Genomic DNA, 23,982 nt, shown 5'->3' with positions numbered 1-23,982 from the left:
CAACAATATGTATTTCGAAAACGAATCATTCTTCGTTAAACATATTATAGAAGAAAGTTCTTTATTTTAACGAAATCCATCACATACTTAGTTTTTGTAATGTTCTCAGCAACTTCACTTAGCTCCCTAGGAGCTAAGTAAAATGCATTGATATAGAAAATTGTAAATATCTCGAAAACGATAACCTCCAGCGTTAATGAGGAAGTGTACCTTTTTTACTTGGAAAAGGTGTGGAAATTAGGTTTTTTCATGAAAAGTACCAAAAGTTTACTGTCAAAAAAGTTATGGCAATTTGAAATTAATAATGACAGCGTACGCAGCGCCCTCTAGATGTTACATGAAAATTAATACGAAATTATGATTTCCCACGTCAAAAAAACCCCGGATACCGAATTTGGTGCAAATAACTTATTTTTGCAAAAGTTATTTTCAAAAAGCGAACCAAAAATTCAATTTCAACACCCCGTATCTCCGAAACGAAGCATTTTCGGACACAAGTTCATATAGACTTTTTTTCTTGAAATTGTCTCAGGAATATGTCATTTGAATATTTTAACGTACCTATGTTACACCCTGTATACATCAGATGTGTCTCTACGTTTATAAAAATAGAGAAAAATTTAGGGCAAACCAACAAGACCACCCATACGCAAGTAGAGCTAGAGGCGATAGCGAATCCCCACCGAATCTCTCTCTATCCTATACCTTGGACCCAAACTATATAAGCTAGCTGTTTCTATTAAGGACTCAATGAATATCTGCATAATAAAAAAGCAATTGAAAAAATATCTCATTGAAAGAAACTGCTACACCGATGACGAGTTTCAATGATTACTCTCGATAAATAATTGTTAATCACCTTTATATGCCCAGATTGGTATCTGTCATGTTTAGTTATACATAGACGCATTCCTTGTTACTGCATGTATATGTTTATTGTAATGCTTTACTGTTCAACTGTTCAACAATTTGAATAAATATTATTATTTTTATTATTTTGAAACACACTGATTGGCATCCGATTAGTTGATATGACACTTATTTAGAGCGAATCGAGAACAGTAACTATATGAAATTGGCAAGTTGTTTGCTTGCGTTTTCGAAGCAATAAATTTTATTTCATTATTGTCACTATATGCTGAATATTCTTCCAACTTCAAAATGAAACTTTCGCTGAAGATTTGCATTGGTAGCTGTTGTTTGGGCTCCTAAACAGAAGAAGAGAAAAAATGTCCGGAAGTTCATACTTTCCGGACTAGACCGAAAAAATGCTATTTCCTCAAAGAAAAAGCAACTGGGAAGTGGGTACTCCCAAGAAGGTTGCCCAAAAATAATAGTATTGGCGATTTCCTTTATGAAGAAACAACTATAATCAACAGAAATATTGAGGGCAATGTCAGAACTATCCCACTTGGTTTTCAACAACTTTTAAATCGAAAGCGGACCCCAGCATTCAGCCATGTATGGATATCTTGGTTCAACCCATCATCTGAACGAAAGCTCTCTTTCATCAAACGCAGATGTTAACGGTTTTTTCTTCCTTAGTCACTTGTAAAATACCTTGCAACAGGAACTCCCGAACTTTGACAATTGATAACTGCCATCTTGTTGAAGCTACTTCTGTCTCAGTGTGTTTTGCCAAATCACCATGGACGGAGATAGCATTCAACAACACGTGTAAATAATAAAATTGTGTTGGTCCCTAGAATGTATAAAAGTTTGGGACAAAGAAGCCATGTTTATCTGGGGCCAAGAAATTTCAATATTTTTTCTCCTCAGTTCAAAGCAATGAATTCTTTCAGGCTATATAAATCAAAAGTTAAAAAATGGATAGGCAGTCAAAGTCGCAATTGTATCCACCAGATCATCGACCTCAAAAATAACACAGGTTAACAGTGTTTTTGTCACATAAACTTTGTGATGTGTTTTGTTTTTGTTGGCCTACCCCCATTATAAATATATAATAATTTTGTTTCAATCACATCCAGTTTTTTTGTGACAGCTATATATTCATTTCTGACCTAATATACGTTATTTAGGCGGCTGTATAGCTATAGCATCAGCTAACATACATTTTATTTTCGTTAAGTACATCGCAAATATGCAACGAAAGTGTTCTACTAGCCCTGACAGTTTTTTTATGTGTTTGAAGAATCATCTTTTACATTTCAGCGTCGAAATTTCACCCCATTAATTGAACAGTACTTTTGAGAATATTTTGGATTTACTGTGCAGCATCAAGATAAATTCTGGGTCCCAGATAAATGTTGTGTAACGTGTGTGAGACTCCTATTAGGTTGGGCTTTTATTTGAGTCAAACAAAAATAAAAGGCATTACAACGAAGTCCAAACATACTATCCAGTATCCAAACTTATCTTCGACCAACAGATCCATCCTACATAGTGCCAAAGTGCAAAATCACAAAGTGATTTAAATGATTTAGTACGTAATTTGAATTTGTCTAAATAAACAGGCTGAGCTTTTGGGGTTTAGATTAACGGACTGGAATTTACTTTCTCCTGATAGAAAAATTTCTTATTTTCCTAAAGTCCATTGTAATGATATTTGTGTTGTGATGAATTTATTGAATTTTGAATATGATCCAAGTCACTAGCTACTGTTCATTGACTCCTCAAAAACTAGTTTGAAAGCAGTGTTGCTGCTCTTGGTTCTGATATGAAAGAGACGAAAATATGAGATTTCTTCTTGAAAAAATTAAATACAGTGAACACGCTTGGAAAATTTGTGGCGATTTGAAAGTTATTTATTATTTGCTTGGACTACATGTTGATTACACAAAATGTTGCTGTTTTATTTGCGAATGGGACAGCAGAGACAGAAAAAGTCATTATTAAAATGAAATGTGGCTCAAGCGTGAGTCACTTACTCCAGGCCGTAATGTTAAAAATAAGCCTTTAGTGAACCCTGATGACATACTTTTACCACCGTTGCACTCGGTCTGATGAAAAAATTTGTAAAAGCTATGCGCAAAAATGTCAGTGGATGTTTATATCTGAAAGAGAAATTTCCCAAACTCAACGGCGTGAAAATTGAAGGGAGAATATTTGTAGGCTAACGAATACGACAACTTATGAAGAATAAGAGCTCTGAAGAACTTAATGACAAGGAAAAAATCGTCTGGAATTGTTTTGTGAGTCTTGTCCAAAATTTACCAGGAAATCATAAAGGGGAAAACACAAAGACTTAATAGAGGAACTAATAATGTTAGATAAAACTTTGGGGCGTAATGTGTCCTAAAAAATACGTATGTTTGACTCTCATCTAGATTTGGGTGCTGTGAGTGACGAACAAGGGAAGATATTCTATCAGGACATTTACTTAATAGGTAGGGGGACCTACCAGAAGACAAATATTCACAAAAATCTCAAAAATATATCGTACATTGAGTAATAATTTCTCTGAGTATAGTTGATTTTTGTAATTTTCACCAAAATATATGCTTTGATGTCAAGACTTGTTGTGTCAATTTTTTTTCATTGATACAATATTGGTTAGTGACCCTAGTAGGTTCAAAGTTTTATATAAGTTTTCATGTGACAAAAACAGTTGAAATTCTGTTGACCAGTGTAATTAGGGTATTTTGCTTGTGTATGAGTCAGTTTTTGTATGTGTGCATATATGTGTATATGTGCATGTATGTATATGCATATATATATATATATATATGTGTATGTGTGGATAACCGAGTGTACATATATGTGTAAAGTTATAAAAAAATATCATTTATTTCTATGTAACGATCAATTCCTTTCTTTATAACTGCCACAGCATCGTCAATATTACGGGAGTACCCTTACTGCCTATATTTATCTAAGTATACTATAATTTAAGTAGTTCATGTGCCAAAACGTTATTTCCCTTCCACTCTAAAAATCAGAGAATTACACTCATTAGACACTTAAATGAATAAACTTTTACCGTTTATAAAAAAAATATAGCGCTTTATTTTTTTTTATTTGTCCTGCGGTTGTTACATATGTCACTAGGAGTTATAGCCAGAACTATACCTATCCATGCGCGGATATACACATATCGGAAAAGTCTAGGGATATTTTTATAACATACTAAATATCATAAAAATAAATGCATGAGGTCGTTTAATTTCGATTAAATTGGTACACTCGACCACCCTGTAGATTTCTATGGGTTGAACAAAGCCTGCAAAAACGGTAACTAATTTTTTATCAAGTTTTTTACAAACTGTAGGTTTTCGGTTAAAATGAATAATCTGAAAGTGTCGGGTCTGTACATTCTATGCAATTCTTGCTCAGCAATTAAACTGGAAATATTGTGCTTTAACATGGAACGCCATCACTTACCATTGGCTGAGATGAATAGAGCTGTAGGGCTTCTTCAAGGTGGCATGCGACAAAATGATGTAGCTCTTCGTTTGGGGGTCTCCCAAAGTGTTATCAGTCGATTGTGGCGGCGTTTCCGTGAAACTGGCAGTCCAGCCGAACAACATCCAGGGCGAGGACGCGCTACAACTGCAGTTCAAGGCTGATTTTTGGTCTTAACCGCAAGAAGACAACCGATAATCACAGCACCTGAGTTGGTTAACGTGTTGCAGCAGACGCACCAGGTTACCATTGGTCGTGATACTGTTAGAAATCGACTGCATGAAGCAGATCTCCACAACAGAAGGCCACTTAGATTACCACCTTTGTCGAGAGGCAATCGCGGTAGAAGATTAGAGTGGTGTCAAGAACATCAAAATTGGAATGCAAATCATTGGGCCACAGTTTTGTTTACAGACGAATCCAGATTTGGATTTCATCCAGATTCACGTCGAGTAAGACTGTGGAGACGATCTGGAAATAATGAACGTTTGAGACACGTCCAGGAAGTCCACACATACAGAGGTGGTACAGTAATGCTATGGGGCGGAATCATGATCGGCGGCAGAACCGATCTCGTTTTTCCAAATCGCTCCCTCACAGCTCGACAGTACCTCGACACCATTCTTCTACCTATCGTCCGTCCGTTTGCTGGTGCTGTTGGTGAAAACTTCCACCTAATGCACGATAATGCTCGTCCCCATGTCACGCGTCTAGTGACTGACTGGCTCACCAACGAAGGAGTTGATGTATTGCCAGGGCCAGCACAATTACCGGACCTGAATCCCATCGAGCATGTGTGTGACATGCTCCAACGAAGAATTACTCCGCATATGGGGAACATTCACACAACGTTTCAATTGAGAGAGCTTTTAATCGCTGAATGGGCAAATGTACCTCAACAAGACATTGACAATCTCATTTTGTCGATGCACGATAGATGTAGGGCCGTAATAAACCAGCGTGGAGGCCATACTTTGTACTGATTCCAATTTTTTTTGTATTATGATTTTTTTCGGGGTGCCAAAGAAGAGCCATATTTTTTTTTAGTTTTGCTTATATGCGCACTCAGTATTTTTGACCATTTGATAAATTTTGTTGTAAGTTACATTCGTTTAATAATCACCCGTCAACTTTTTTTTCCCTAAAGCGATCTAAAAAAAAATTATTGCCATTTTAAAAATATCCCTAGACTTTTCCGATGTGTGTATTTCCTTATGGCTGTTCTTGTGTTTGTTCCTTCACATATGATTTCTGTTATAAACTATACTAACTCATGTGCATTCTATAATTTTTTCAACTGTATTTAAGAATTTGTTGATATAACTGATTGTAAAACAACTGGTATATAGTTATCTGGTAGATTTTTTCCCTTTTTGTGAAAGGTACTTTATTATGACCGGAAGACTTATTGATGTTGATCTGTTTTGGTATTCGTCTAATGATACAGTGACAAAAAATAATATCTGATATAGGTAGTTGATTATGTTAAGTAGGTTGTGATTTTTCTTCAAAATCAACTGCTATGTGGAGTTGTTGCAAATCGTTCCGCGATTTGTATTATTGGTGCTGGTGGTGAAGTTATAAGCTTGCTGAGACTCTAAAGAAATTTGCTTCTGTAGATTCAATTTTGAGGCACTGGGATTTTTGAGTCACTTTCAGTAGACAAAAGAATTATACACGTTGTGTATCGAAACTGTCTACTGCTGTCTGAAACTTACCGAGATTTTTTGAACAGTTCGACAAAGCTAATCGACGATTCGATGTGTTGTTTAATGCAATATATGTCACCTTTCGAAGGCTTTCTTTCGTATCTGTTTACTGAATCGATTCCTGTATCCAGGTGAATGAATGCGTGTGGAAAAAACAGAAAATGAAATCACTTGTTATTGCTAACAAAGCCTTCAACAAAATCACTAAATTCATAATCGATTCAGTGCCAAGGGCACGAAAACAAATCCTGCAGCGGATGGCAACCAATTCAATTTCCTTTGTTGATTTTCAAATAAAGTGGGGTTGGAGGACGTGACTTCAATCTAACGCTTTCAAGGATTTTCCGCAATTTAGAAAATGTCACAGAACAAAATCTCTTTTTCGATTTATAACGAACTAGAAACAACAAAAAAATGGTTGGGAACAATAATTAGGCTATTATAATGAATATATGTGTTTGTGTTTTATTTCATCAGTTCGGACTTCCATCGTCTAATATAATATAAATTGATTTGAAATCCATGAAAGAATCTGTTAAAAATTAAAAAGAATAACCAAAAAATAACAATTTCATTAAACAAAAAACTGAAATTACAGAGAAATAACATACAAGCAACAACCAAAAAAAAAATAAAAATTGAAATATTAATACAAGCTGAAAATTAAAAATTAAAAACAACCAAAAAAAAATAAAAAATGAAATATCAATACAAGCTGAAAATTAAAAAATTAAAAAATAATAACAAAAAATGAAAAATAAAAATTGAAAGATTCCAAACCAAGTTACGTCACTACGTTTCGATTGTTAGTATCCACTGTCGTCTTCGGGTGATAACTGACTATAATATAAATTGATTTGAAATCCTTGGAAAAATCTGTGAAAAATGTAAAAGATTAACCAAAAAATAACAATTTTATTAAACAAAAAAACTGAAATTACACAAAAATAACATACAAGCAACAACAAAAAAAATGAAAATTGGAATATCAATACAAGCTGAAAATTGAAAATTATTGTTAACAAAAAATAAAAAATCAAAATTAAAAGACTCCAAACCAAGTTACGTCACGACGTTTCGATTGTTAGTATCCACAATCGAATGATAGTGATAACATATCACCCGAAGACGATTGTGGATACTTTTCATTTTTTGTTAATATTTTATAATTTTTTAATTTTCAGCTTGTATTAATATTTCAATTTTTATTATTTTTTTTATTGTTGCTTGTATGTTATTTCTTTGTAATTTCAGTTTTTTTATTTGATAAAATCATTGTTTTTCGGTCTTTTTAACTTTTTACAGTTTCTTTCTGGGATTTCAAATCAATTTATGTTATATTAGACAATGGAAGTCTGAATTGATGAAATACATAATGAATATGTGTTAGGTCATTACAAATATGTTAAAACTTCCCACCACAATTTCCGCATTTACCTACCCAAATGAAGGCATCTAGAACTAGAACAACAAAACTAGAACTAGAAACAAAAACAAAATGGATGGGAACAATAATTAGGCTGTTATAATGAATATGTGTTGAGTTATTAGGAAAGTGTTAAAACTTCCCACCATAATTTCCGCATCTACCTACCCAAATGAAGGCCTCTATATGTCAGCTTCACCTGACGATACATAAGATTCAGCCAAGCAGAGCCTTTTCGTCTCTGGTATGGTTAAATTATCGTTTTAGCGTGGACGTTTACTGTCCTGTTCAAAGAAGAGTTCACTTTTTCTCCTGATGCAGATTATGTTGCTAGAAAGTTTGTTACAAGGCAGGAGAAATCCTGATTTTGATGAGGCGATAAGTAGTTTTCTGGCTGCACAATCTAGTCTCCTAGAGTTTGCTCAGAATCATGAAGGACATACCAGGTCTATCTCGTATGTAGATTCGAGATCGAATAATTCAGTTACTACATGGTCCATGAAAGGAACTTAACTAGTGAAAGAATACACATACCTCAGGATGAGGCGTCATTGAGGAGGAGTCTTAACTTCTTGGTATTGATTTGTGTGTGAAGGATTTAGTAGAAGCAATTTTCTAGTCAATAAAAATATTCTCATCCAAAGTGGTCCTGGACGTGGACCAAGCAAGATTCAAGTTGGTGAACCGCCGAAGAAGACTTTCCTTGATAGGAAGGCTCAGCAAATTGCCTCTCTTCTAGATTCCTAGCAACAGAAAACGAAGCTGCTGTCTCTTTTGAATGCAGCTTCATAGGGCTAGTACTAAGCCTTCGATTCATGATTACCTGGACTGTAAGAAGAGTTCCAAGATTCTGGCAAATTCTACAATGATTGTTCCATTTATACATTCTTTGAAGGGTGTTACTGAATAACTGTTACGGACCTACTTACTGGTCATTGTCATCTGAATCATAACATACAGAGGCTTAGACTGTGCGTGTTTGGAAAATCATGTTGGACTCTTTTCATATGTCGTGAAAGATTACTCACCATATAGGCTAATCGGATAGACCTGTTAACTTTGGACCTGATCTAACCTACCTTCACAGGTGACATCTCACCCGGCAGGTAAATTTCAACTGCCATGAATTCGTAATATAAAGTCGTAATTGGGTGCTTCATTTGTAATGTTATCTAGATTGGTGCATTTCAAAAGCTCTAAAAAGCCTAACAAAATTTGATGAAACTGAATTGGGTTCGTGAAATTCACTTCAAACTGCATATTCTGTTCGTTTGATTCTTTGACAAAACGACAACGTTGGTTGATATCTGAAATAGATAAAAAATTAGATTTGATTTGTATAGTTTTAATTCGCAATCTTCCAAAAACACACATTTTTGAGAATTTGACCATCGTTCATCCCTTCCTAGACTCGATAAACAAAGTATCCCTCCATCAGCAACACCTATAAATCTCACCCCAATGCATGGCCGGCTAGCAACCGAGTTCCTCCTTCATTTCCGTGAACCTTGAGGAGGGGTAGCAACAATAGCCAGTAGTTTTAATGAAAAGGAGAAAAGCATACTGCACCGGCGGATAGTAACCAATTCGTCATTGCACATGCTCTAAACTACACCGGAGGTGACACTAACCAAAGTTGGAAAATATTTTGATTAGTTTCGCGCTGATAGACTAGCAGTAAGCGTTGAATATTGCAGGGAAAACATCTGAATCCGACGCACACCTTGATCCGGTCCACTATATAGATCCATCTGTGAAAATCGAGTTGCCTGTGCAACATTCTATTGTTTCATGGCCTCGCTATCTTGATCCAGTTTTAGTGTGACAATTTCGCGAAATCTTCACTCAAAGACAGCCACGTGCGATTCAACAGGTTGTGTCAAGTTCAAGTTCAAGGTAACGCCATCGATTTTGAAGGCATTCCAAAGGTAATATTGTTCTGTTCCGTCTAATAGGAGGGGTCGAGGATTTTATCTGAGGAAGTTGCCGAAGTTTCCAGTTGCATGAAATAATGGTCATGCATGCGGGTGTTGGGTGGATTTGATAGGTTATGCATGCTTTTGATTAATTCATTACCACCCAACTATTTAAACGAAATTACATTCGTTGAGCGTTATTTTGCATGCGTTATTCTTCTGAACTGATTTTGTTGTTCCTGTTATTGGCTGAGAAGAAAGAAGATGGAAGAGAAATGAAGAAGTGGGAATTGTGCTTTCATTGACTTTCTATGAGTGTAAATCGAAAGACTTGATAATATTCTACACCAATATAATTAGAAAGGCATTTTTGTTCTTTCCAAGAGATATTTTTGCCGTATTCGAGTTACATTTTTCATTCTTACTCCAATATTGGATATTTGTAAACAACGAGACATTGATTGATTGAAACATTGATTTTGAATAAAATTTGTAAACATAAAATGAAAAGGTTTTTAATACACTGATCATGTAACACGGTAACACAACTGGAAACACTAGAATATTACAAAACGTTCCAAGGGGCATAATTTTGAAATTTCTTTTTTGAATTATTAATCCCTCCCCTTGGCATAGATCCGGAGTTTATTTGGCCACAGAAATTCAGAATTAAATCGAGTCTCTGAATTTCATATTGACATTTTAAATTTAATTATGAATGTTAGCAAGGACTGTTATATTGGATGGAAACAAAATATTGAAGGAAAGCAAATTATCTAAGAAATCGGGCCGGTATAGTTCGATGTTGGGAAATGTGAATACGATGTGAATTATGTTCGCTAAAGAAAAATTGTCACTAGAGCATAATGGCTTTACATCAATGCATATTTTTGCCAAATGTACAGAAAACTTACCATGTGAAATTTCTTCATTTTGTCAATTGCCGAACTGTTGAAACTGCCTTCATAAAACAACTAACATTGCAAAAAAAATCGGATTTTCATTTTCTAATCGTTACAGCAAGAATTATTGTGATTTTCAATAGTGTAACAATTCAGGTAGTTCTGATTTTTTTATAATAACGGCAAAATTGATAATTTATCTTTTTGAAACGGTTGCTAAAATTGACAATTCTCGAAATTATTTCACATTCTGTAGATTCAAAAGACTAGTTTTTCTAGAGCAAAGTTCAAATATGTATTCAATCAAAAATAAACTCACTTCAGAAAATATCTTTTGTTTTCACTTCCATAATGTTGAGGTTTTTGAATGAATTCAAACACGGAGCGCGAATAACTAAATCGACGAAAAAATATCACTACGTTTTTTGAATTAAATTCATGAAAATGTATGCAATTTATTGAAATTTTCTTTATTGTGTTCCGTGTATATTTGGTCAGAGATATTGCTCCTCTTTACTGCTAATAAACACACTCAGTTTTGAAAAAAATAATTGATTTTGCACTATAAAGGGTTTTACAAAAACCGCGAGACGTGTTTCGCTATACAATAGCTTTCTCAAGCATAAACTTATGCATAAACTTATGCTTGAGAAAGCTATTGCATAGCGAAACACGTGTCGCGGTTTTTGTAAAACCCTTTATAGTAAAAATCATACCATAAACTGTATTAATTAGTTTTTTTTTAATATGGATCGGCAAGTATCGGCCAGATCTACTCAAAACACTTTGTTTCATTAAAATCGGCAAAAAGGCTTTTGAGTTATTGATAAAAAAACAATAATTTCAGTAAAACTTCCACTACTATAATTTTCTGCAGTGGTTTATTCGTAATTCAAGAATTTGAATCCGAAGGTAGTATAATTTCAGATTCAAAAGGCTCGCAATTATTTTTTGTATTCATGTAAAGGTAAAATTTTCTTCGAACGTGATAAATTTTGGAAAATCTAGTAATTGACCCTCCATATTTGATCTGGTTCAGAAATCTTTCCCATTCAGGCCGAGAATACACAAGTATTTATTGTATTGCATAATACATGGGGAATGTTCCTCAATTTGGGTTATTACAGCAAATACAAGTTTGAACAAAATAAATTAAAACCCAACATTGAATACTTTTCGAAGTGAATTTGAAAAATTCATGAATTAGTTTCTAATTCACATATTGGCAACAGCGCCTATATCAAGTTGAAATAATTTATACGTACCTAGATATTCTACTTTAAAAAAAGAAAATTATATCTTTATAAATCAACAATTAAGGCAAAATATAAATTATAGTTCAATACCACCTCCACAAGCCACATAAACAACAGTTGTTTTGTTATTTATTTATATAGAGGAAGATAGGTTAGGTGCACAAAATGTCATATGTCACAGAATGTTTTGGAACTCCGAACATAAAGTAAATAGCACGCCTCTGAAATATGTCTCATACAGGTAACAGATTCATTGTCCTTTATTAGCTATAACCGATGTTGCCAAATGGTGAAATAGAAACGAATCCCTTTAAATGTTGAATGTATTATTTCATTCCTCTTTTTTAAGTATTTAAACATTTTTTTAAAGGAAAGGGTTGAAATGATGAGTTTAAAATGCGTTGTTTTAGAGCTCTTTTATGAAAACTATTTGATTTTCGTCAGGAGGAACATTCCCCATTGCAATATTGTGTAGTCCTCCGAATTTTGTCTCTGCAGACCTATTTTGCACAGAAAATGACACTTCGCCAATATTCAACGTTTCCTATAACTACTTGAAATAACTTAACCGTTTTTTTTTCTAAGGACAAAACACAAGCACTACAGGAACATCATCAAGAAGGTCTAAGATCGGTGCCTGTACGAAAATTCACGTTGGATTTGAATCGCTGGAGATTCAATTCATTTGGAATAACGTTCTCAGGAAGTTTATACCACATAAACGCCGTTCTTGGACAGTAAATTTCGAGGTGTACTGAGTTGAATCTCATAACGATAAGCAGGCACAGTTCGTCGCGTATTTCTGATATGAACCGCTCTTGGTGGAATCAAATGTGCCAAGTCACTTGAACACCTCCCGTGGAAGTATCTATAAGAGAGTGACAAATTTCCAATTTTTCTTCTATGTTCCAGACTATCAAGGTTTCAATTGATGTTCATGAGTTCATGTCTCCAATCAGGCAGATGGCTCTTCTATGGATGGAATCCAGCAGCTTTTCGGTATGCTCAGGGGCGGAGCTCCATGCATCAGAAGAATACCAAAGAAGGTCTGATCTGAGCTTTATAAAGCATCAACAATTGCTGAGGTGTCTACAGTTTTTTTATTCGGAACAGTGTTCCAAACTTTTGAGAAGCAGCCTTTGCAATTCCAGCAACATGATTGTGCCAAGACATATTGGTGTCCATTTTAACCCCAACAAACTTCACGAAGCAGAAAGCTGAATTGTCTCACCTGACATTATTATATGCGGTTCGGAGACATGTGTCTTCTTAGAGAAAAATGATACCTAGGTTTTTGTGGCATTGAATTGAACCTGGTTACTTTCGTCCCAATTCGAAATCACCTCTAGATACTCATTAAGATATGCAACCTCATGCTGCTGGTGAAGATGTGCATCCGCAGTTGATGTCTTGGAATACAAATGGAATGACGAGACAAGTGTCCTGTCGATATATTGGATTCTTTTTTGCCCAATGAGTTGTTGATATACAATAAAAAGAAGGTTGAAGACAAAATGGATCCCTGAGCAACATCAGAGTTGTTGGTGAAAGTAATCGAGAGGTATCCATCGACGGCCACTTGCAGGGCACGTTATCTCACGAAGCTGGAGAACCATACACAAAAATGATCCGACACGCCGTAGCATCGGAGTTTGGCCAGCAAACCCTCATGCCACATACGGTCAAAGGCTTAAGAAATATCAAGCGCAACAGCTCTTGACTACCCATGTTTCTCGATTGCGTCATTCCAAATATGGGTAACATTCGACAGAAGGTCGCCTGTTGATCTTTGTTTCCGAAAGCCATTGATGATCGCTCAAGATATTAAAGCCTTCCAAACATTTAAAGATATCGTGGCTTACGGACTTCTCTATGGTTTTTGATATCACTGATGGCAGAGCGACTGGTCTATAGTTATTTGGAAGATTTTTCTTGCTCCCTTCCTTGTAGGGGTTTTTCCTTCTTGCTGGAAGGTGTCTCTACGACCACATTTTGAAGTCAGCAAACCAACGTTTAATTGTTGTTTCTGATGTCGCGGAGTTCCTATAATACTTTTCAAACCACGCAAAATTGTTATTGATCCATTGTTTTGAAAATAACAAAAGTGGTGTCACTCTTAGCAAAATAACTCACAAACTTATGACTAGAATATAATGAAATGTCAACACCTTTCTTTTGAAGGTTAGTACTAACTGAAAAAGTGGTGAATGCAATAAGACTAGCGCTATCTGTGTGTTAGGCCCGGGACTTTTCAGCCCATTCAGTACAAAGGTAAGAATGGATCAATTCAGATAAAAAATTCACCAAAGGGATTATGAAAAATTTGAATTTCGGAATATATTCAGTAACTAACTTCAAAAATGCTCACGGACCACATGGCACCGAAGTACACTTTTGAAATAAACTTAACCGTGAGAAGTTGATGATCGAGATCACACCTACGTGATAGAAAACTGAACATTTTTGAATTATATTTGGAGATTGTGGGATTAGGTTCTGCTTGGTGAGAAATGGATTTAAAAAATATTTCCAAATATTAAAAAACAAGTTGGCCTTGGCGGTGTAGCGAAAACTATTTTTTTTTGTGATACTATTACGGTCTGCGAATTTTATCGCGAGTAGAAACAACTATAGTCTATTTCAAAAGAGTGTAGAGTAATAAATCATGAAGTGTCATAAAATTTGCCTGAATTTCGTTGTCGTCCATGGGCGTAGGCAAATCTTAGGATTATTAAACTTAATAATTAAAGTAAATTAAAAATTACAGACATAGATAATAATAAAAGGCCATTTTTGGGAAGTAATTTGGTCTAAAACTAAGTACCTACATGTATTTAGGTAAGTAAAATTTCTTAAAAAAAGATTAAGATTAATTTTAGTGGTTCTTGTAAACTTATTTAATATGCAATTTGGGTTCATATACTTGAGCATGATTTCTCAAAAAAGGGTTAACACTTAGTTCCGAGGTGCCATGTCATTATAATAATCCCTTTTTGACCCTGCCCACCAATCATGCAATACCTATTAAACCCAGGTAATTAAGAAAAAGGGTTTAAATATATTGTAATGGTGTCTTAAACATTCGAGTTATAATAGTAATTGTTACTACACCAATTAAACGTACAGTGATATTGTGATATAGAAATAGTGAAAAAGTTATAAAATGGGGACATTTACTCCAAAGTAAAAAATTCTCCGCTATCTGTTTGCGAAAAAGTTATAATTTTAAATGTATATGATTGCATAAAACACGATCACCCTAGTTTGTCTGTGCAAGAAAGTGTTGAGCGATGTGCCCGAATGACTGGAATTGGACAGTCCACGATTTTTAAATTATTGCGAGAAAGAAAGATATCAGGCCAGGTAAGTCCATGCAAGAGAAAATCAGGAAGACCAATAAAAATCTTAGATGAAGACACCAAATGTGACATTCGAAGAAAAGTTCATTCGTTTTATTTTAAAAAGGAAATACCCACTCTTGAAAAAATATTTATCGAGATAAGCCAAGATAACGATATTCCTTTGATATCCAGAAAACTTTTATGGAAAACTTTAAAAAGTATGAATTTTGCCTGGGAAAAGCACAATCGAAAGGCACTATTACTGGAAAGTGATGAAATTGTTTGCTGGAGACGAAAATATTTGACAACTATAAAGCAGTACCGCAGAGAGCAAAAGAAAATTTTTTATCTTGATGAGACGTGGATAAACGAAGGTTATATAGTCAAAAAAATGTGGCAAGATAAAAATATAACAAGTTCTCGCCAAGCTTTCATAGAAGGCCTTTCGACGGGTATTAAAGTGCCTTCGGGAAAAGGGAAGAGGCTTATAATTGCTCACATTGGAAGCGAAGACGGATTTTTAAAAGAAGGTTTGTTAAGTTTTGAGTCGTGCCGGACGAGAGATTATCATGAGGACATGAATTCGGATGTCTTCGAAGACTACTTCGGGGAAATGTTAAAATTTCTTTCAGCTGATTCGGTCGTGGTTATGGATAATGCAAGCTACCATTCAAGGCGCTTAGAGAAGGTACCAACTTCAGCTTGGAGAAAGCAAGAAATTATTAACTGGCTGTCAAATAAAGGTATTCAGTTTGAGACGAATTCAGTAAAGAAGGAACTACTAGCCATAGTAAAACAACATAAATCTCGCTTCATGAAATATGCCGTAGAAGATGTAGCAGAAAAGTATAAAGTAACTGTGCTGCGCCTACCGCCATATCATTGCGAATTAAATCCTATAGAACTTATATGGGCACAAGTTAAAGGATATGTTGCAAGGCACAATACCACATTCAAAATGAAAGATGTCAAGGTATTGTTTGATCAAGCCATTATGGAAATCACATCAGAAAACTGGCAAAAAGCAATCCAGCATGTTTTAAAAGAGGAAGATAAAATGTGGGAACTGGACAACTTGGTCGATCAGGTGGTTGACCCTATAATTATAACACCAGGGGATGATGACAGTTCTTCGGATGAAGACTATACTGATGTAGAATAATTTAATTGAATTGTAAATATACTGTAGCGGGATAAGCAATCTGGACAGAGACCAGTGTATCAGTGACAGTGACACTTTTGCTTTGGTTAGGGTTTAGAATTAAGGGTAGTCTGAATAATTATTTTCTCGGAAGGTTCTCGAAAATTGTACCTAGTAATCTCTAGAACATTCAATTAGGGTATAAATAGAGTGCTGTTAAACGTTAAGGGAAGTTCACAGTTTTAGTATTGTTAAGGGTCAAATTGTAATAACGTATCCAGTAAAGTTCTTGTCGTTTTTGTGAATAAATTGATTTAAAGTCCCCACAAGTGTTTCAATACGTAAAGTTCGTTCGTGTGTGTTTGTGAGTATTTCCCGATTTTGGTTCGTATATATTTTATTGTTACATTTTATATTTTTTTAATAACACTGTTCCGCTGTATTAAATTTTTATTTCCTTTAATATAATTTTTATGAATGCATATTCTTTTGGCAATTATCCCACTAGCGCGCCTCTGGCTCAGTATTTATCCGTCGATAACAATGGACAAATCCCTTAAAACAGGGTGATACCTACCTGCTCTTTATGAAACGACATAATTTTGCAATGCGGACTAGGGAAGTGACAGAATTTATTGACGGATCACCCTGTAGCGCTTTTGAATACTTAATGAGATTTTATTGCTCTACACTCTTTTGAAATAGACTATAATTTTGTTGAGTCCAAAAAAATATTCGAATCGCGACAACAAAAATGACCTGATGACCTGATGACCTGATTTTGTATGGTTCGACTTTCTTTCTGAATAACAGGTATTAGTATTATTATTATTACTGAAGTACGAGTACTTTTCAAAGTGATGACTACAACAGTCTCATCGAGACAATGTAATATCAGTAATTATCAAATATTGGGAATTGAATATCTATTTTTAATTAAATCAATCTTTAGGTTCTGTAACTTGAAATTGATGCGTTATAATAATAATAATAATAATACCCCACGGTGTGGGGAGTGGTCATTGGTTGATTATGCTGGCGCGCCCTCCCGAATGTATCGGGGCTTCGGGGGATAGGGCCTGACCAACGCACACTACGGTGAAAAAAAAAATTATTTGACTACGTTACATAATACAATATGTTTGTAGCAAGTCATGTTTGGCTATACATTTGAAATTTACAAGTTGAAATTTACACAACATTCACAAATTAAAATTTACATAACAATCACATAGGTAAAAACTTTGAAAATCAAAAAGAAGTAGTGACTTGTATGTTACTACAAAAATGTGTTCTGAAGTCATCGACAGAATAGAAGCAATGCCTCAACAAATAATTTTTCAGTTTTCTCTTGTATGTGTTCAGAGAAAACTGAAAAATTATTTGTTGAGGCAGTGCTTCTATTCTGTCGATGACTTCTGACTATATTCGTATAGCTTCAGCTCATATGAAATTTTTTGGAGCAAACTCAATACTCTACAACAGTTTTACATTCACTTCAAAAGAATAATAAAAAAATCAACTTAAATTAAAAAAAAATCAGTGTTAATTGAATAGAAAAACTTATTTTTAGATGAGGGTGAAATTTAGTTCAACTTTTTTTCCAACAGGAATTTTTTCATTTCTATATCATATCGAATGTTCAAGGATGAAAAACAAAATGAAAATGAAACACCCTAGTATTGGTGCATGTGAAAATACTGTAACTCATTCAAGCATTTTCATTAAACGGTACCATTTTTATTGGTGGTATCTCGTATGAAAAAAAATGGAAAATTCTTTGACAGTTTCAAAGAATTAACTTTCATTTTTAGGTTATTAAGGTAAATGGTGTTTGAAATTTATTAACTTTAAGGAAGTTAATATATCAGCGGATAACAATTTATTTTGAAAAAATTAGGAATCGCTACGGAAATTGTAAAAGTGTAACCCAAGTTTATGAAAACTTTGTCAATCTGGCGCTTCGAACCCCGTTTAAGAAATATACAGAATTTACCATAAGTACGTTTAAATATTCAAGTGACGTATTCCTGAGACAATTTTAAGAAAAAAAGCCTATATGAACTTGTGTCCGAAAATGCTTCGTTTCGGAGATACGGGGTGTTGAAATTAAATTTTTTGTTCGCTTTTTGAGAATAACTCTTGCAAAAAATAAGGTATTTGTACGAAATTCGGTATCCGGGAGTTTTTTTGACGTGGGAAATCATAATTTCGTATTACGTACGCTGTACGCTGCGTACGCTATCATTATTTATTTCAAATTGCCCTAACTTTTTTGACAGTAAACTTTTGGTACTTTTCATGAAAAAACCTAATTCCCACACCTTTTCCAAGTGAAAAAAGTACAACTCCTCAACAACGCTGGAGGTGATCGTTTTCGAGATATTTACAATTTTCTATATCGATGCATATTACTTTGTAGCCAAATTTGATTTCAATAATTTTTGTCACTCTCCGCATGCAAATTAATTTAATTAAATCGAGTAGGCTATGAAAGTTTGTTTATAAAAATAGAAGTTCGCTATCACATTTTCAACTATTAATTGACAAATTCACAGTTCGGAGGTTATAAACTGATTTTTTGGTACCATGCCCGACTTTACGAATGCTGAAATGGCTGATATGGTTTTTGCATACGGCTTGGCTGACGGAAATTCAAGCGAGGCCAGACGCATCATCAGGAAAGATATCCCCAACGCGTGACTCCTTGTGCAGCGTCATTTGCGAATCTTTGCCGGCGACTTTTCAAATCTGGAAGCTTTGAAACAAATTCTGCAGTAGGACGGCCACGGACTACAAGAACTGTAGGAGGAGGCGGTTCTCGAAGAAATTGGTGAACATCCAGAGACAAGTACAAGAAAAATTAGTCAAACTTTAAATGTGAGTCACATGACAGTTTACATAATTTTGAAGGAACAGCAATTATATCCTTATCATATTCAGCGTGTCCAGGTACTTACGCTACGTGATTTCCAACCACGTATCAAATTTGCTCAATGGCTTCAGAGAAAACTCGAACAACATCCGCAAATTTTATCTGTTTAAAAAAATCTGTTTAAAATCTGTTTTTCCGTTAACCAGCTGTCGCACCCCTACGAAGCCCTACGAAACTTGTGCGAGCTAAGGATCAACGAGGTCTTACCTTTTAACGTGTGATTCCTAACACGGGTTGGACGGTAGCAAGTGAAGATCGATCGTTCAGACTAGGGTTTGAACCACCGACCAACACGGCAGTCAATTCGAGTGAGTGAACAAATCATCCACGTCGAACCGCTTGGCTACCGACCGACTTATCGAAAGTCCTCTTCACAGGTGAGGCTAATTTTTCAAGAAATGGTATCATGAACTTCCATAACAACCACATCTGGGCGGAAGGATGAGGATTATTTAATTGGGCCCTATTCTCTCCCCTTACGTTTGAATGGAGATGCTTACCTTCATTTTTTGGAACACGAGCTTTCTCAACTTATGGAAGATGTTCCCATTGGTCTCCGAAATCACTCTTGGTTTATGCACGATGGAGCTCCTGCTCATCTTAGTGTGATAACAAGAAATTTTTCAGACGTGGCATATCCCCAACAATGGACAGGAAGAGGAGGCACTGAGCATTGGCCCCCGAGGTCACCAGACCTCAGTCCCGTCAATTTTTTCTTTTGGGGACACCTAAAATCACTAGTTTATACTAGCGCCATTGAAAACGAGGAAATGTGGAAGGATCGCATCATAGCTTGCTGCGAAATGATAAGAAACACTCGTGGCATTTTTCAACGGGTGCGGAATTCTTTGATGAGAAGAGCAGAAGCTTGTATTACTTTTGGAGGTCGTCACTTTGAACAGTTGTTGTAATAGTTGTTTCCTTCAATTTTTATATGTTTATTTTCCTAATAAATAACATAGTACTTCTCCAAATTGTTTTTTTACAAACTCCGAAATGTAGCACTTTCTAATTGAATAATTGAACCTGACAATTTTTTTAATTTGGATTGCTTAAGCAGTTCGATAATGCTCAGTTTAGAAGAAGTCTGTACGGGTATACTGCGTATAAAGTTTGATGAAACTCACTGAAATTGCAAAACACTCAAAAACGATCACCTCCAGCGTTGTTAAGGAGGTGTACCTTTTTTACTTGGAAAGGGGGGGAAATTAGGTTTTTTCATGAAAAGTACCAAAAGTTTACTGTCAAAAAAAGTTAGGGTAATTTGAAATAAATAATGACAGCGTACGCAGCGCCCTTTAGATGTTACATGAAAATTAATACGAAATTATGATTTCCCACGTCAAACAAAAATCCCGAGTAACGAATTTCGTGCAAATAACTTATTTTTTGCAAGAGTTATTTTCAAAAAGCGAACAAAAAAATTCAATTCCAACACCCCGTATCTCCGAAACGAAGCATTTTCGGACACAAGTTCATATAGACTTTTTTTCAGAGTTATTAGGTTAATTCAAAAGTTTTGCCCGTATTAATGTCATGTGTTTATTTCACCCACCGAGTTCGTTTTTCTGAATTTCTTTCAGCTCATTACCATACAATGTCGTAAAGCGATTTTTGGCCAGTTTTTCTCTGCGGATTCAAATAGAACCAAAGCGTCAGCTCTCATGTAGTTTCTGATGGTTTAAAATGTAATGGAAAGTTCGAAAAGCTCGAAAAGTGGGTGTACCACAATTTGAACGATCGGCAGAAATTGTTACGTTTTGAAGTCTGTTCTTTTTTGCTTTCGCACAACCAAAACGATCCTTTTATTGATCGGATCGTCATGTGTAGATCTTATTCAACAACAGGAGACGTTCAGAACAGTGGTTGGACCACAATAAGCCACCCAGGCACTTCCCAAAGGCGGAAACCTTTTAAAAAATACCATGGTTATTGTATGGTGGTCAGCAACTGGTGTGATTCAACTGTAACTTTCTGCAACCGGACCAAACCATTACAGCAGAGTCTACTGTGAGGAAATCGACAAAGTGCACCGAAAATTGCGTCAGCAGCAGCCGACACTAGTCAACAGAAGAGGTCCGATCTTGCTCCACGACAACGCCCGTCCGCTCGTTTCACAAATCACCGTTCTAAAATTAAATGAATTGGGCGTCGAAGTTCTACTTCACTCACCATATTTCACAGAGCTCTTGCCAAACGACCACACTTTTTTCAAGCGCTTCGGTAACATTCTCACCGGTAGAACCTTGGCCCATTAGGACCAGGCAAAAACGGCCTTCGTCGACTTCATCGAATCCCGAGCATGCAAATTTTATGCTGATAGAATTATCGACTTGTTTTACGTTCACAGAAGTGCACTGTTTCAAATGGCGCTCATTTAGATTAAATTTAATAATTATTCGATTGAACTGAATGAGTATTCACTGAGATATTGGTTTTGAGTACTTATAGAAACGGACGAAACTTTTGCCCAATATTATTCAATAGCGAATTGTTCTGAGTTGAAATCATGAAAAACCGTAAAGTCGAAAATTTTGCGGTTTCTTATTATCCCAACGTTTGAAAATTAGCAATTAGTGTTTCTTCTCCCTCAAAATTAATACCGCTCACTATTAAAATTGTACATAAACTAGCTGAAAATTAATCGAACCTAGAGAAAGAGTCTTGAATGAGTATTCTGAAAAACATTTAAACGGCTATGGTTGATACAGTTGAAACACCAAATTCTTTTTTTTTTCTGAATGATGCCATATGTTTACATTTCGAATCAAAATTGTTTCTGAAGTGACAAGCGATATTACAGCAATTCAACAGCAAACAATGCACCTCTAAACAATTTACCCAATAATTCACAGCCCAAAATATTTCTACTGCAGGATGGTTTTCTAAATTATGAATCTTCCCGGTAATAAAAAATTGGAATTTAAAAATATTTCAAAGGACTTCTTTTAGTGTGGTTTTCAATCATTCGCTTCAATGATTTGGTATAAATTATGCATACTTAAAACAGTCATTGGAAGCAAGAAACAAAAGAGTTTATTTAAACTATTCGTGAGTTATGACCTGTCATGAATATTTAGGTTTCTTACGTTTCTCCGTAACAGAAACTTTACACATTTTTAGCCAGCTAGTCTTCACTATTTCGTATTTCTTTTCAGCGATGAAACAGATTCTTTTGTGATTCAGAGAAACTTGTTTACATTTTATCATCCTTTCTTCAAAACTTAACACTTTTATGTGGTGACAGTACCTACATCAGTTTGAATGTATGGGTATATTTTCTTCTAATGAATGACTTATTGGTTTCGTATAATCGGAAAATATGGGATCTTCATCGAAATGAGTATTTTTTATATATTCGTCACAAAATCAACAAAAACAAGATAGAATATTATTTCATAATGAGGAAGATATTACGAACTTGAAACAGTCTGTACACTGGAGCCGACAATAGTCAGCCAAGATTTTTTAGCCCTTTCTGCGTCTTTGATTATGCAACCCAACATACACTAACGGTGTATTTTATTACGTGGCTGGAAGAACAATCCATATAAAAATGTTTCGCTAATAAATTAAACCGAAATATGTTCAAATCTTCAGTTTATATAATTCAAAGTATTATGAAATTGGAAGTGTGCAACTCAAATTTGAAGAAATACTTTTGAAAATTTTTTGTCCAATCAAATTCATCACAGATTTTGTTGCCTACTGTGCAGGAGGTACAAAATTGGGTGGCGTTGTAATGTCAGAAACAAGGCAAAAAAGGTAAGTTTTTTTCTAATTTTTGCATTCTTTATTATTTTTGGACTTTTTTGGAGTCGCTTTTTCGCAATAGGCTTTGAATTTGATGATTAAAGGAGATATTCCGCGTAAAAAAATGTTCGGAACTTGAAAGTAGTAGCAGGAGAAATCATTCACGAAATCCATAATGGCGGGTAAAAGGTTACGGTGATGAATGGATTTGAGAAAAAGTTGAATTATAAAAATTCCTGTCAAGATGATTTTGAAAGCATCTGCCTATGGAGCAGAAAGTAGATGAAACAAATATTTTGCTCCCAGGATAATTTGATTTCAGGCATATATTCGCGAGATTTCTACTTTTGTACATTTAAGGGCATCCTGCTGCCCTTTACCCCAGCAGGATGATAAAAGAGAAACGGTCAATCATGACGTACGCTCTCTCATCTGTTGGAAATGTTGAACTGTACTGTAATAATAAATGCATTCTTGTATGTAATTGTGCTTGTAAAATAACTGTTATTTCTAGATGGTTACAGTTTCAGGTCAAATAACTCTATTCTAAACAGCAGTACAGCCAAGTGCAATCTGAAAAGTTCTAAGCATATTTTGTGGTGAAACAGTCGATTTAACATGTGTTTTTAACAGGTAAATAAAAAAGATGGATCAACAGTTTTGTCTGCGCTGGAACAACCATCCGACAAACCTGACGGACGTGTTGAGTAGCCTCCTGCGCAGAGAAGCCCTATGCGACGTAACTTTAGCCTGTGACGGCGAAACGTTCAAAGCTCACCAAACCATACTCTCGGCGTGTAGTCCATATTTCGAAACAATTTTTATACAGAATGCTCATCCTCACCCCATAGTTTTTCTCAAAGATGTCAATTACAACGAAATGAAAGCACTGTTAGATTTTATGTATAAAGGAGAAGTGAATGTTTCTCAGAATTTACTACCGATGTTCCTAAAAACTGCGGAGGCCCTGCAGATTAGGGGGCTCACCGATAACAATTCTCTGAGTAAAAATGAAGAATTATCAGAAGTGCCAAGAAGAGACAGGGATAGATTAGTTGAAAGAGACAGCCCTCCAAGTGAAAAACGAAAAAGAAAATCATCTTCGAACTGTGATATGACATCAAACTCAAACTCTGAAAGATTTAACGACTCTCAGGTGAGTTAAAATTCAAAATATATTTATGTATCTATTAGAAGTAGAAAACGGATTGTTTCATAATATGTATATAACGTATAAGTGT

General features: G+C 35.2%; 1 protein-coding gene and 1 long non-coding RNA gene across 10 annotated transcripts in view; both read left to right on the top strand.

Moving 5' to 3' along the window:
* Positions 1 to 8,855: 8,855 nt before the first annotated feature.
* LOC141483049 (uncharacterized) lies at positions 8,856 to 9,923 on the top strand. Its single transcript, XR_012465877.1, has 2 exons — positions 8,856 to 9,393; positions 9,453 to 9,923. It is a non-coding gene; the product is annotated as an uncharacterized lncRNA (long non-coding RNA).
* A 12,563-nt stretch (positions 9,924 to 22,486) lies between these two features.
* The window catches only part of fru (sex determination protein fruitless), a 58,163-nt gene continuing 56,667 nt past the window's right edge, over positions 22,487 to 23,982 (top strand). For 2 of the 9 annotated variants that reach the window (XR_012465912.1, XM_023160314.2), the window contains exons 1-2: positions 22,487 to 22,753; positions 23,375 to 23,897. Coding sequence is in view for 8 of the 9 variants with exons in the window: in XM_023160314.2 (XP_023016082.2) it covers positions 23,388 to 23,897 (510 nt within the window). In the remaining variant the exon portion in view is untranslated. The other 7 variants (XM_023160318.2, XM_023160319.2, XM_023160320.2 and 4 more) reach the window with 6 other exon arrangements.

Source organism: Leptinotarsa decemlineata, unplaced genomic scaffold (genome assembly GCF_025532065.1).
Source record: "Leptinotarsa decemlineata unplaced genomic scaffold, Ldec_3_MD MMD2_tig00002974_RagTag_RagTag, whole genome shotgun sequence".
Lineage (NCBI taxonomy): Eukaryota > Metazoa > Arthropoda > Insecta > Coleoptera > Chrysomelidae > Leptinotarsa > Leptinotarsa decemlineata.
The sequence above is the reverse complement of the archived record's forward strand: the minus strand, read 5'-3'. Positions and strand labels throughout refer to the sequence as shown.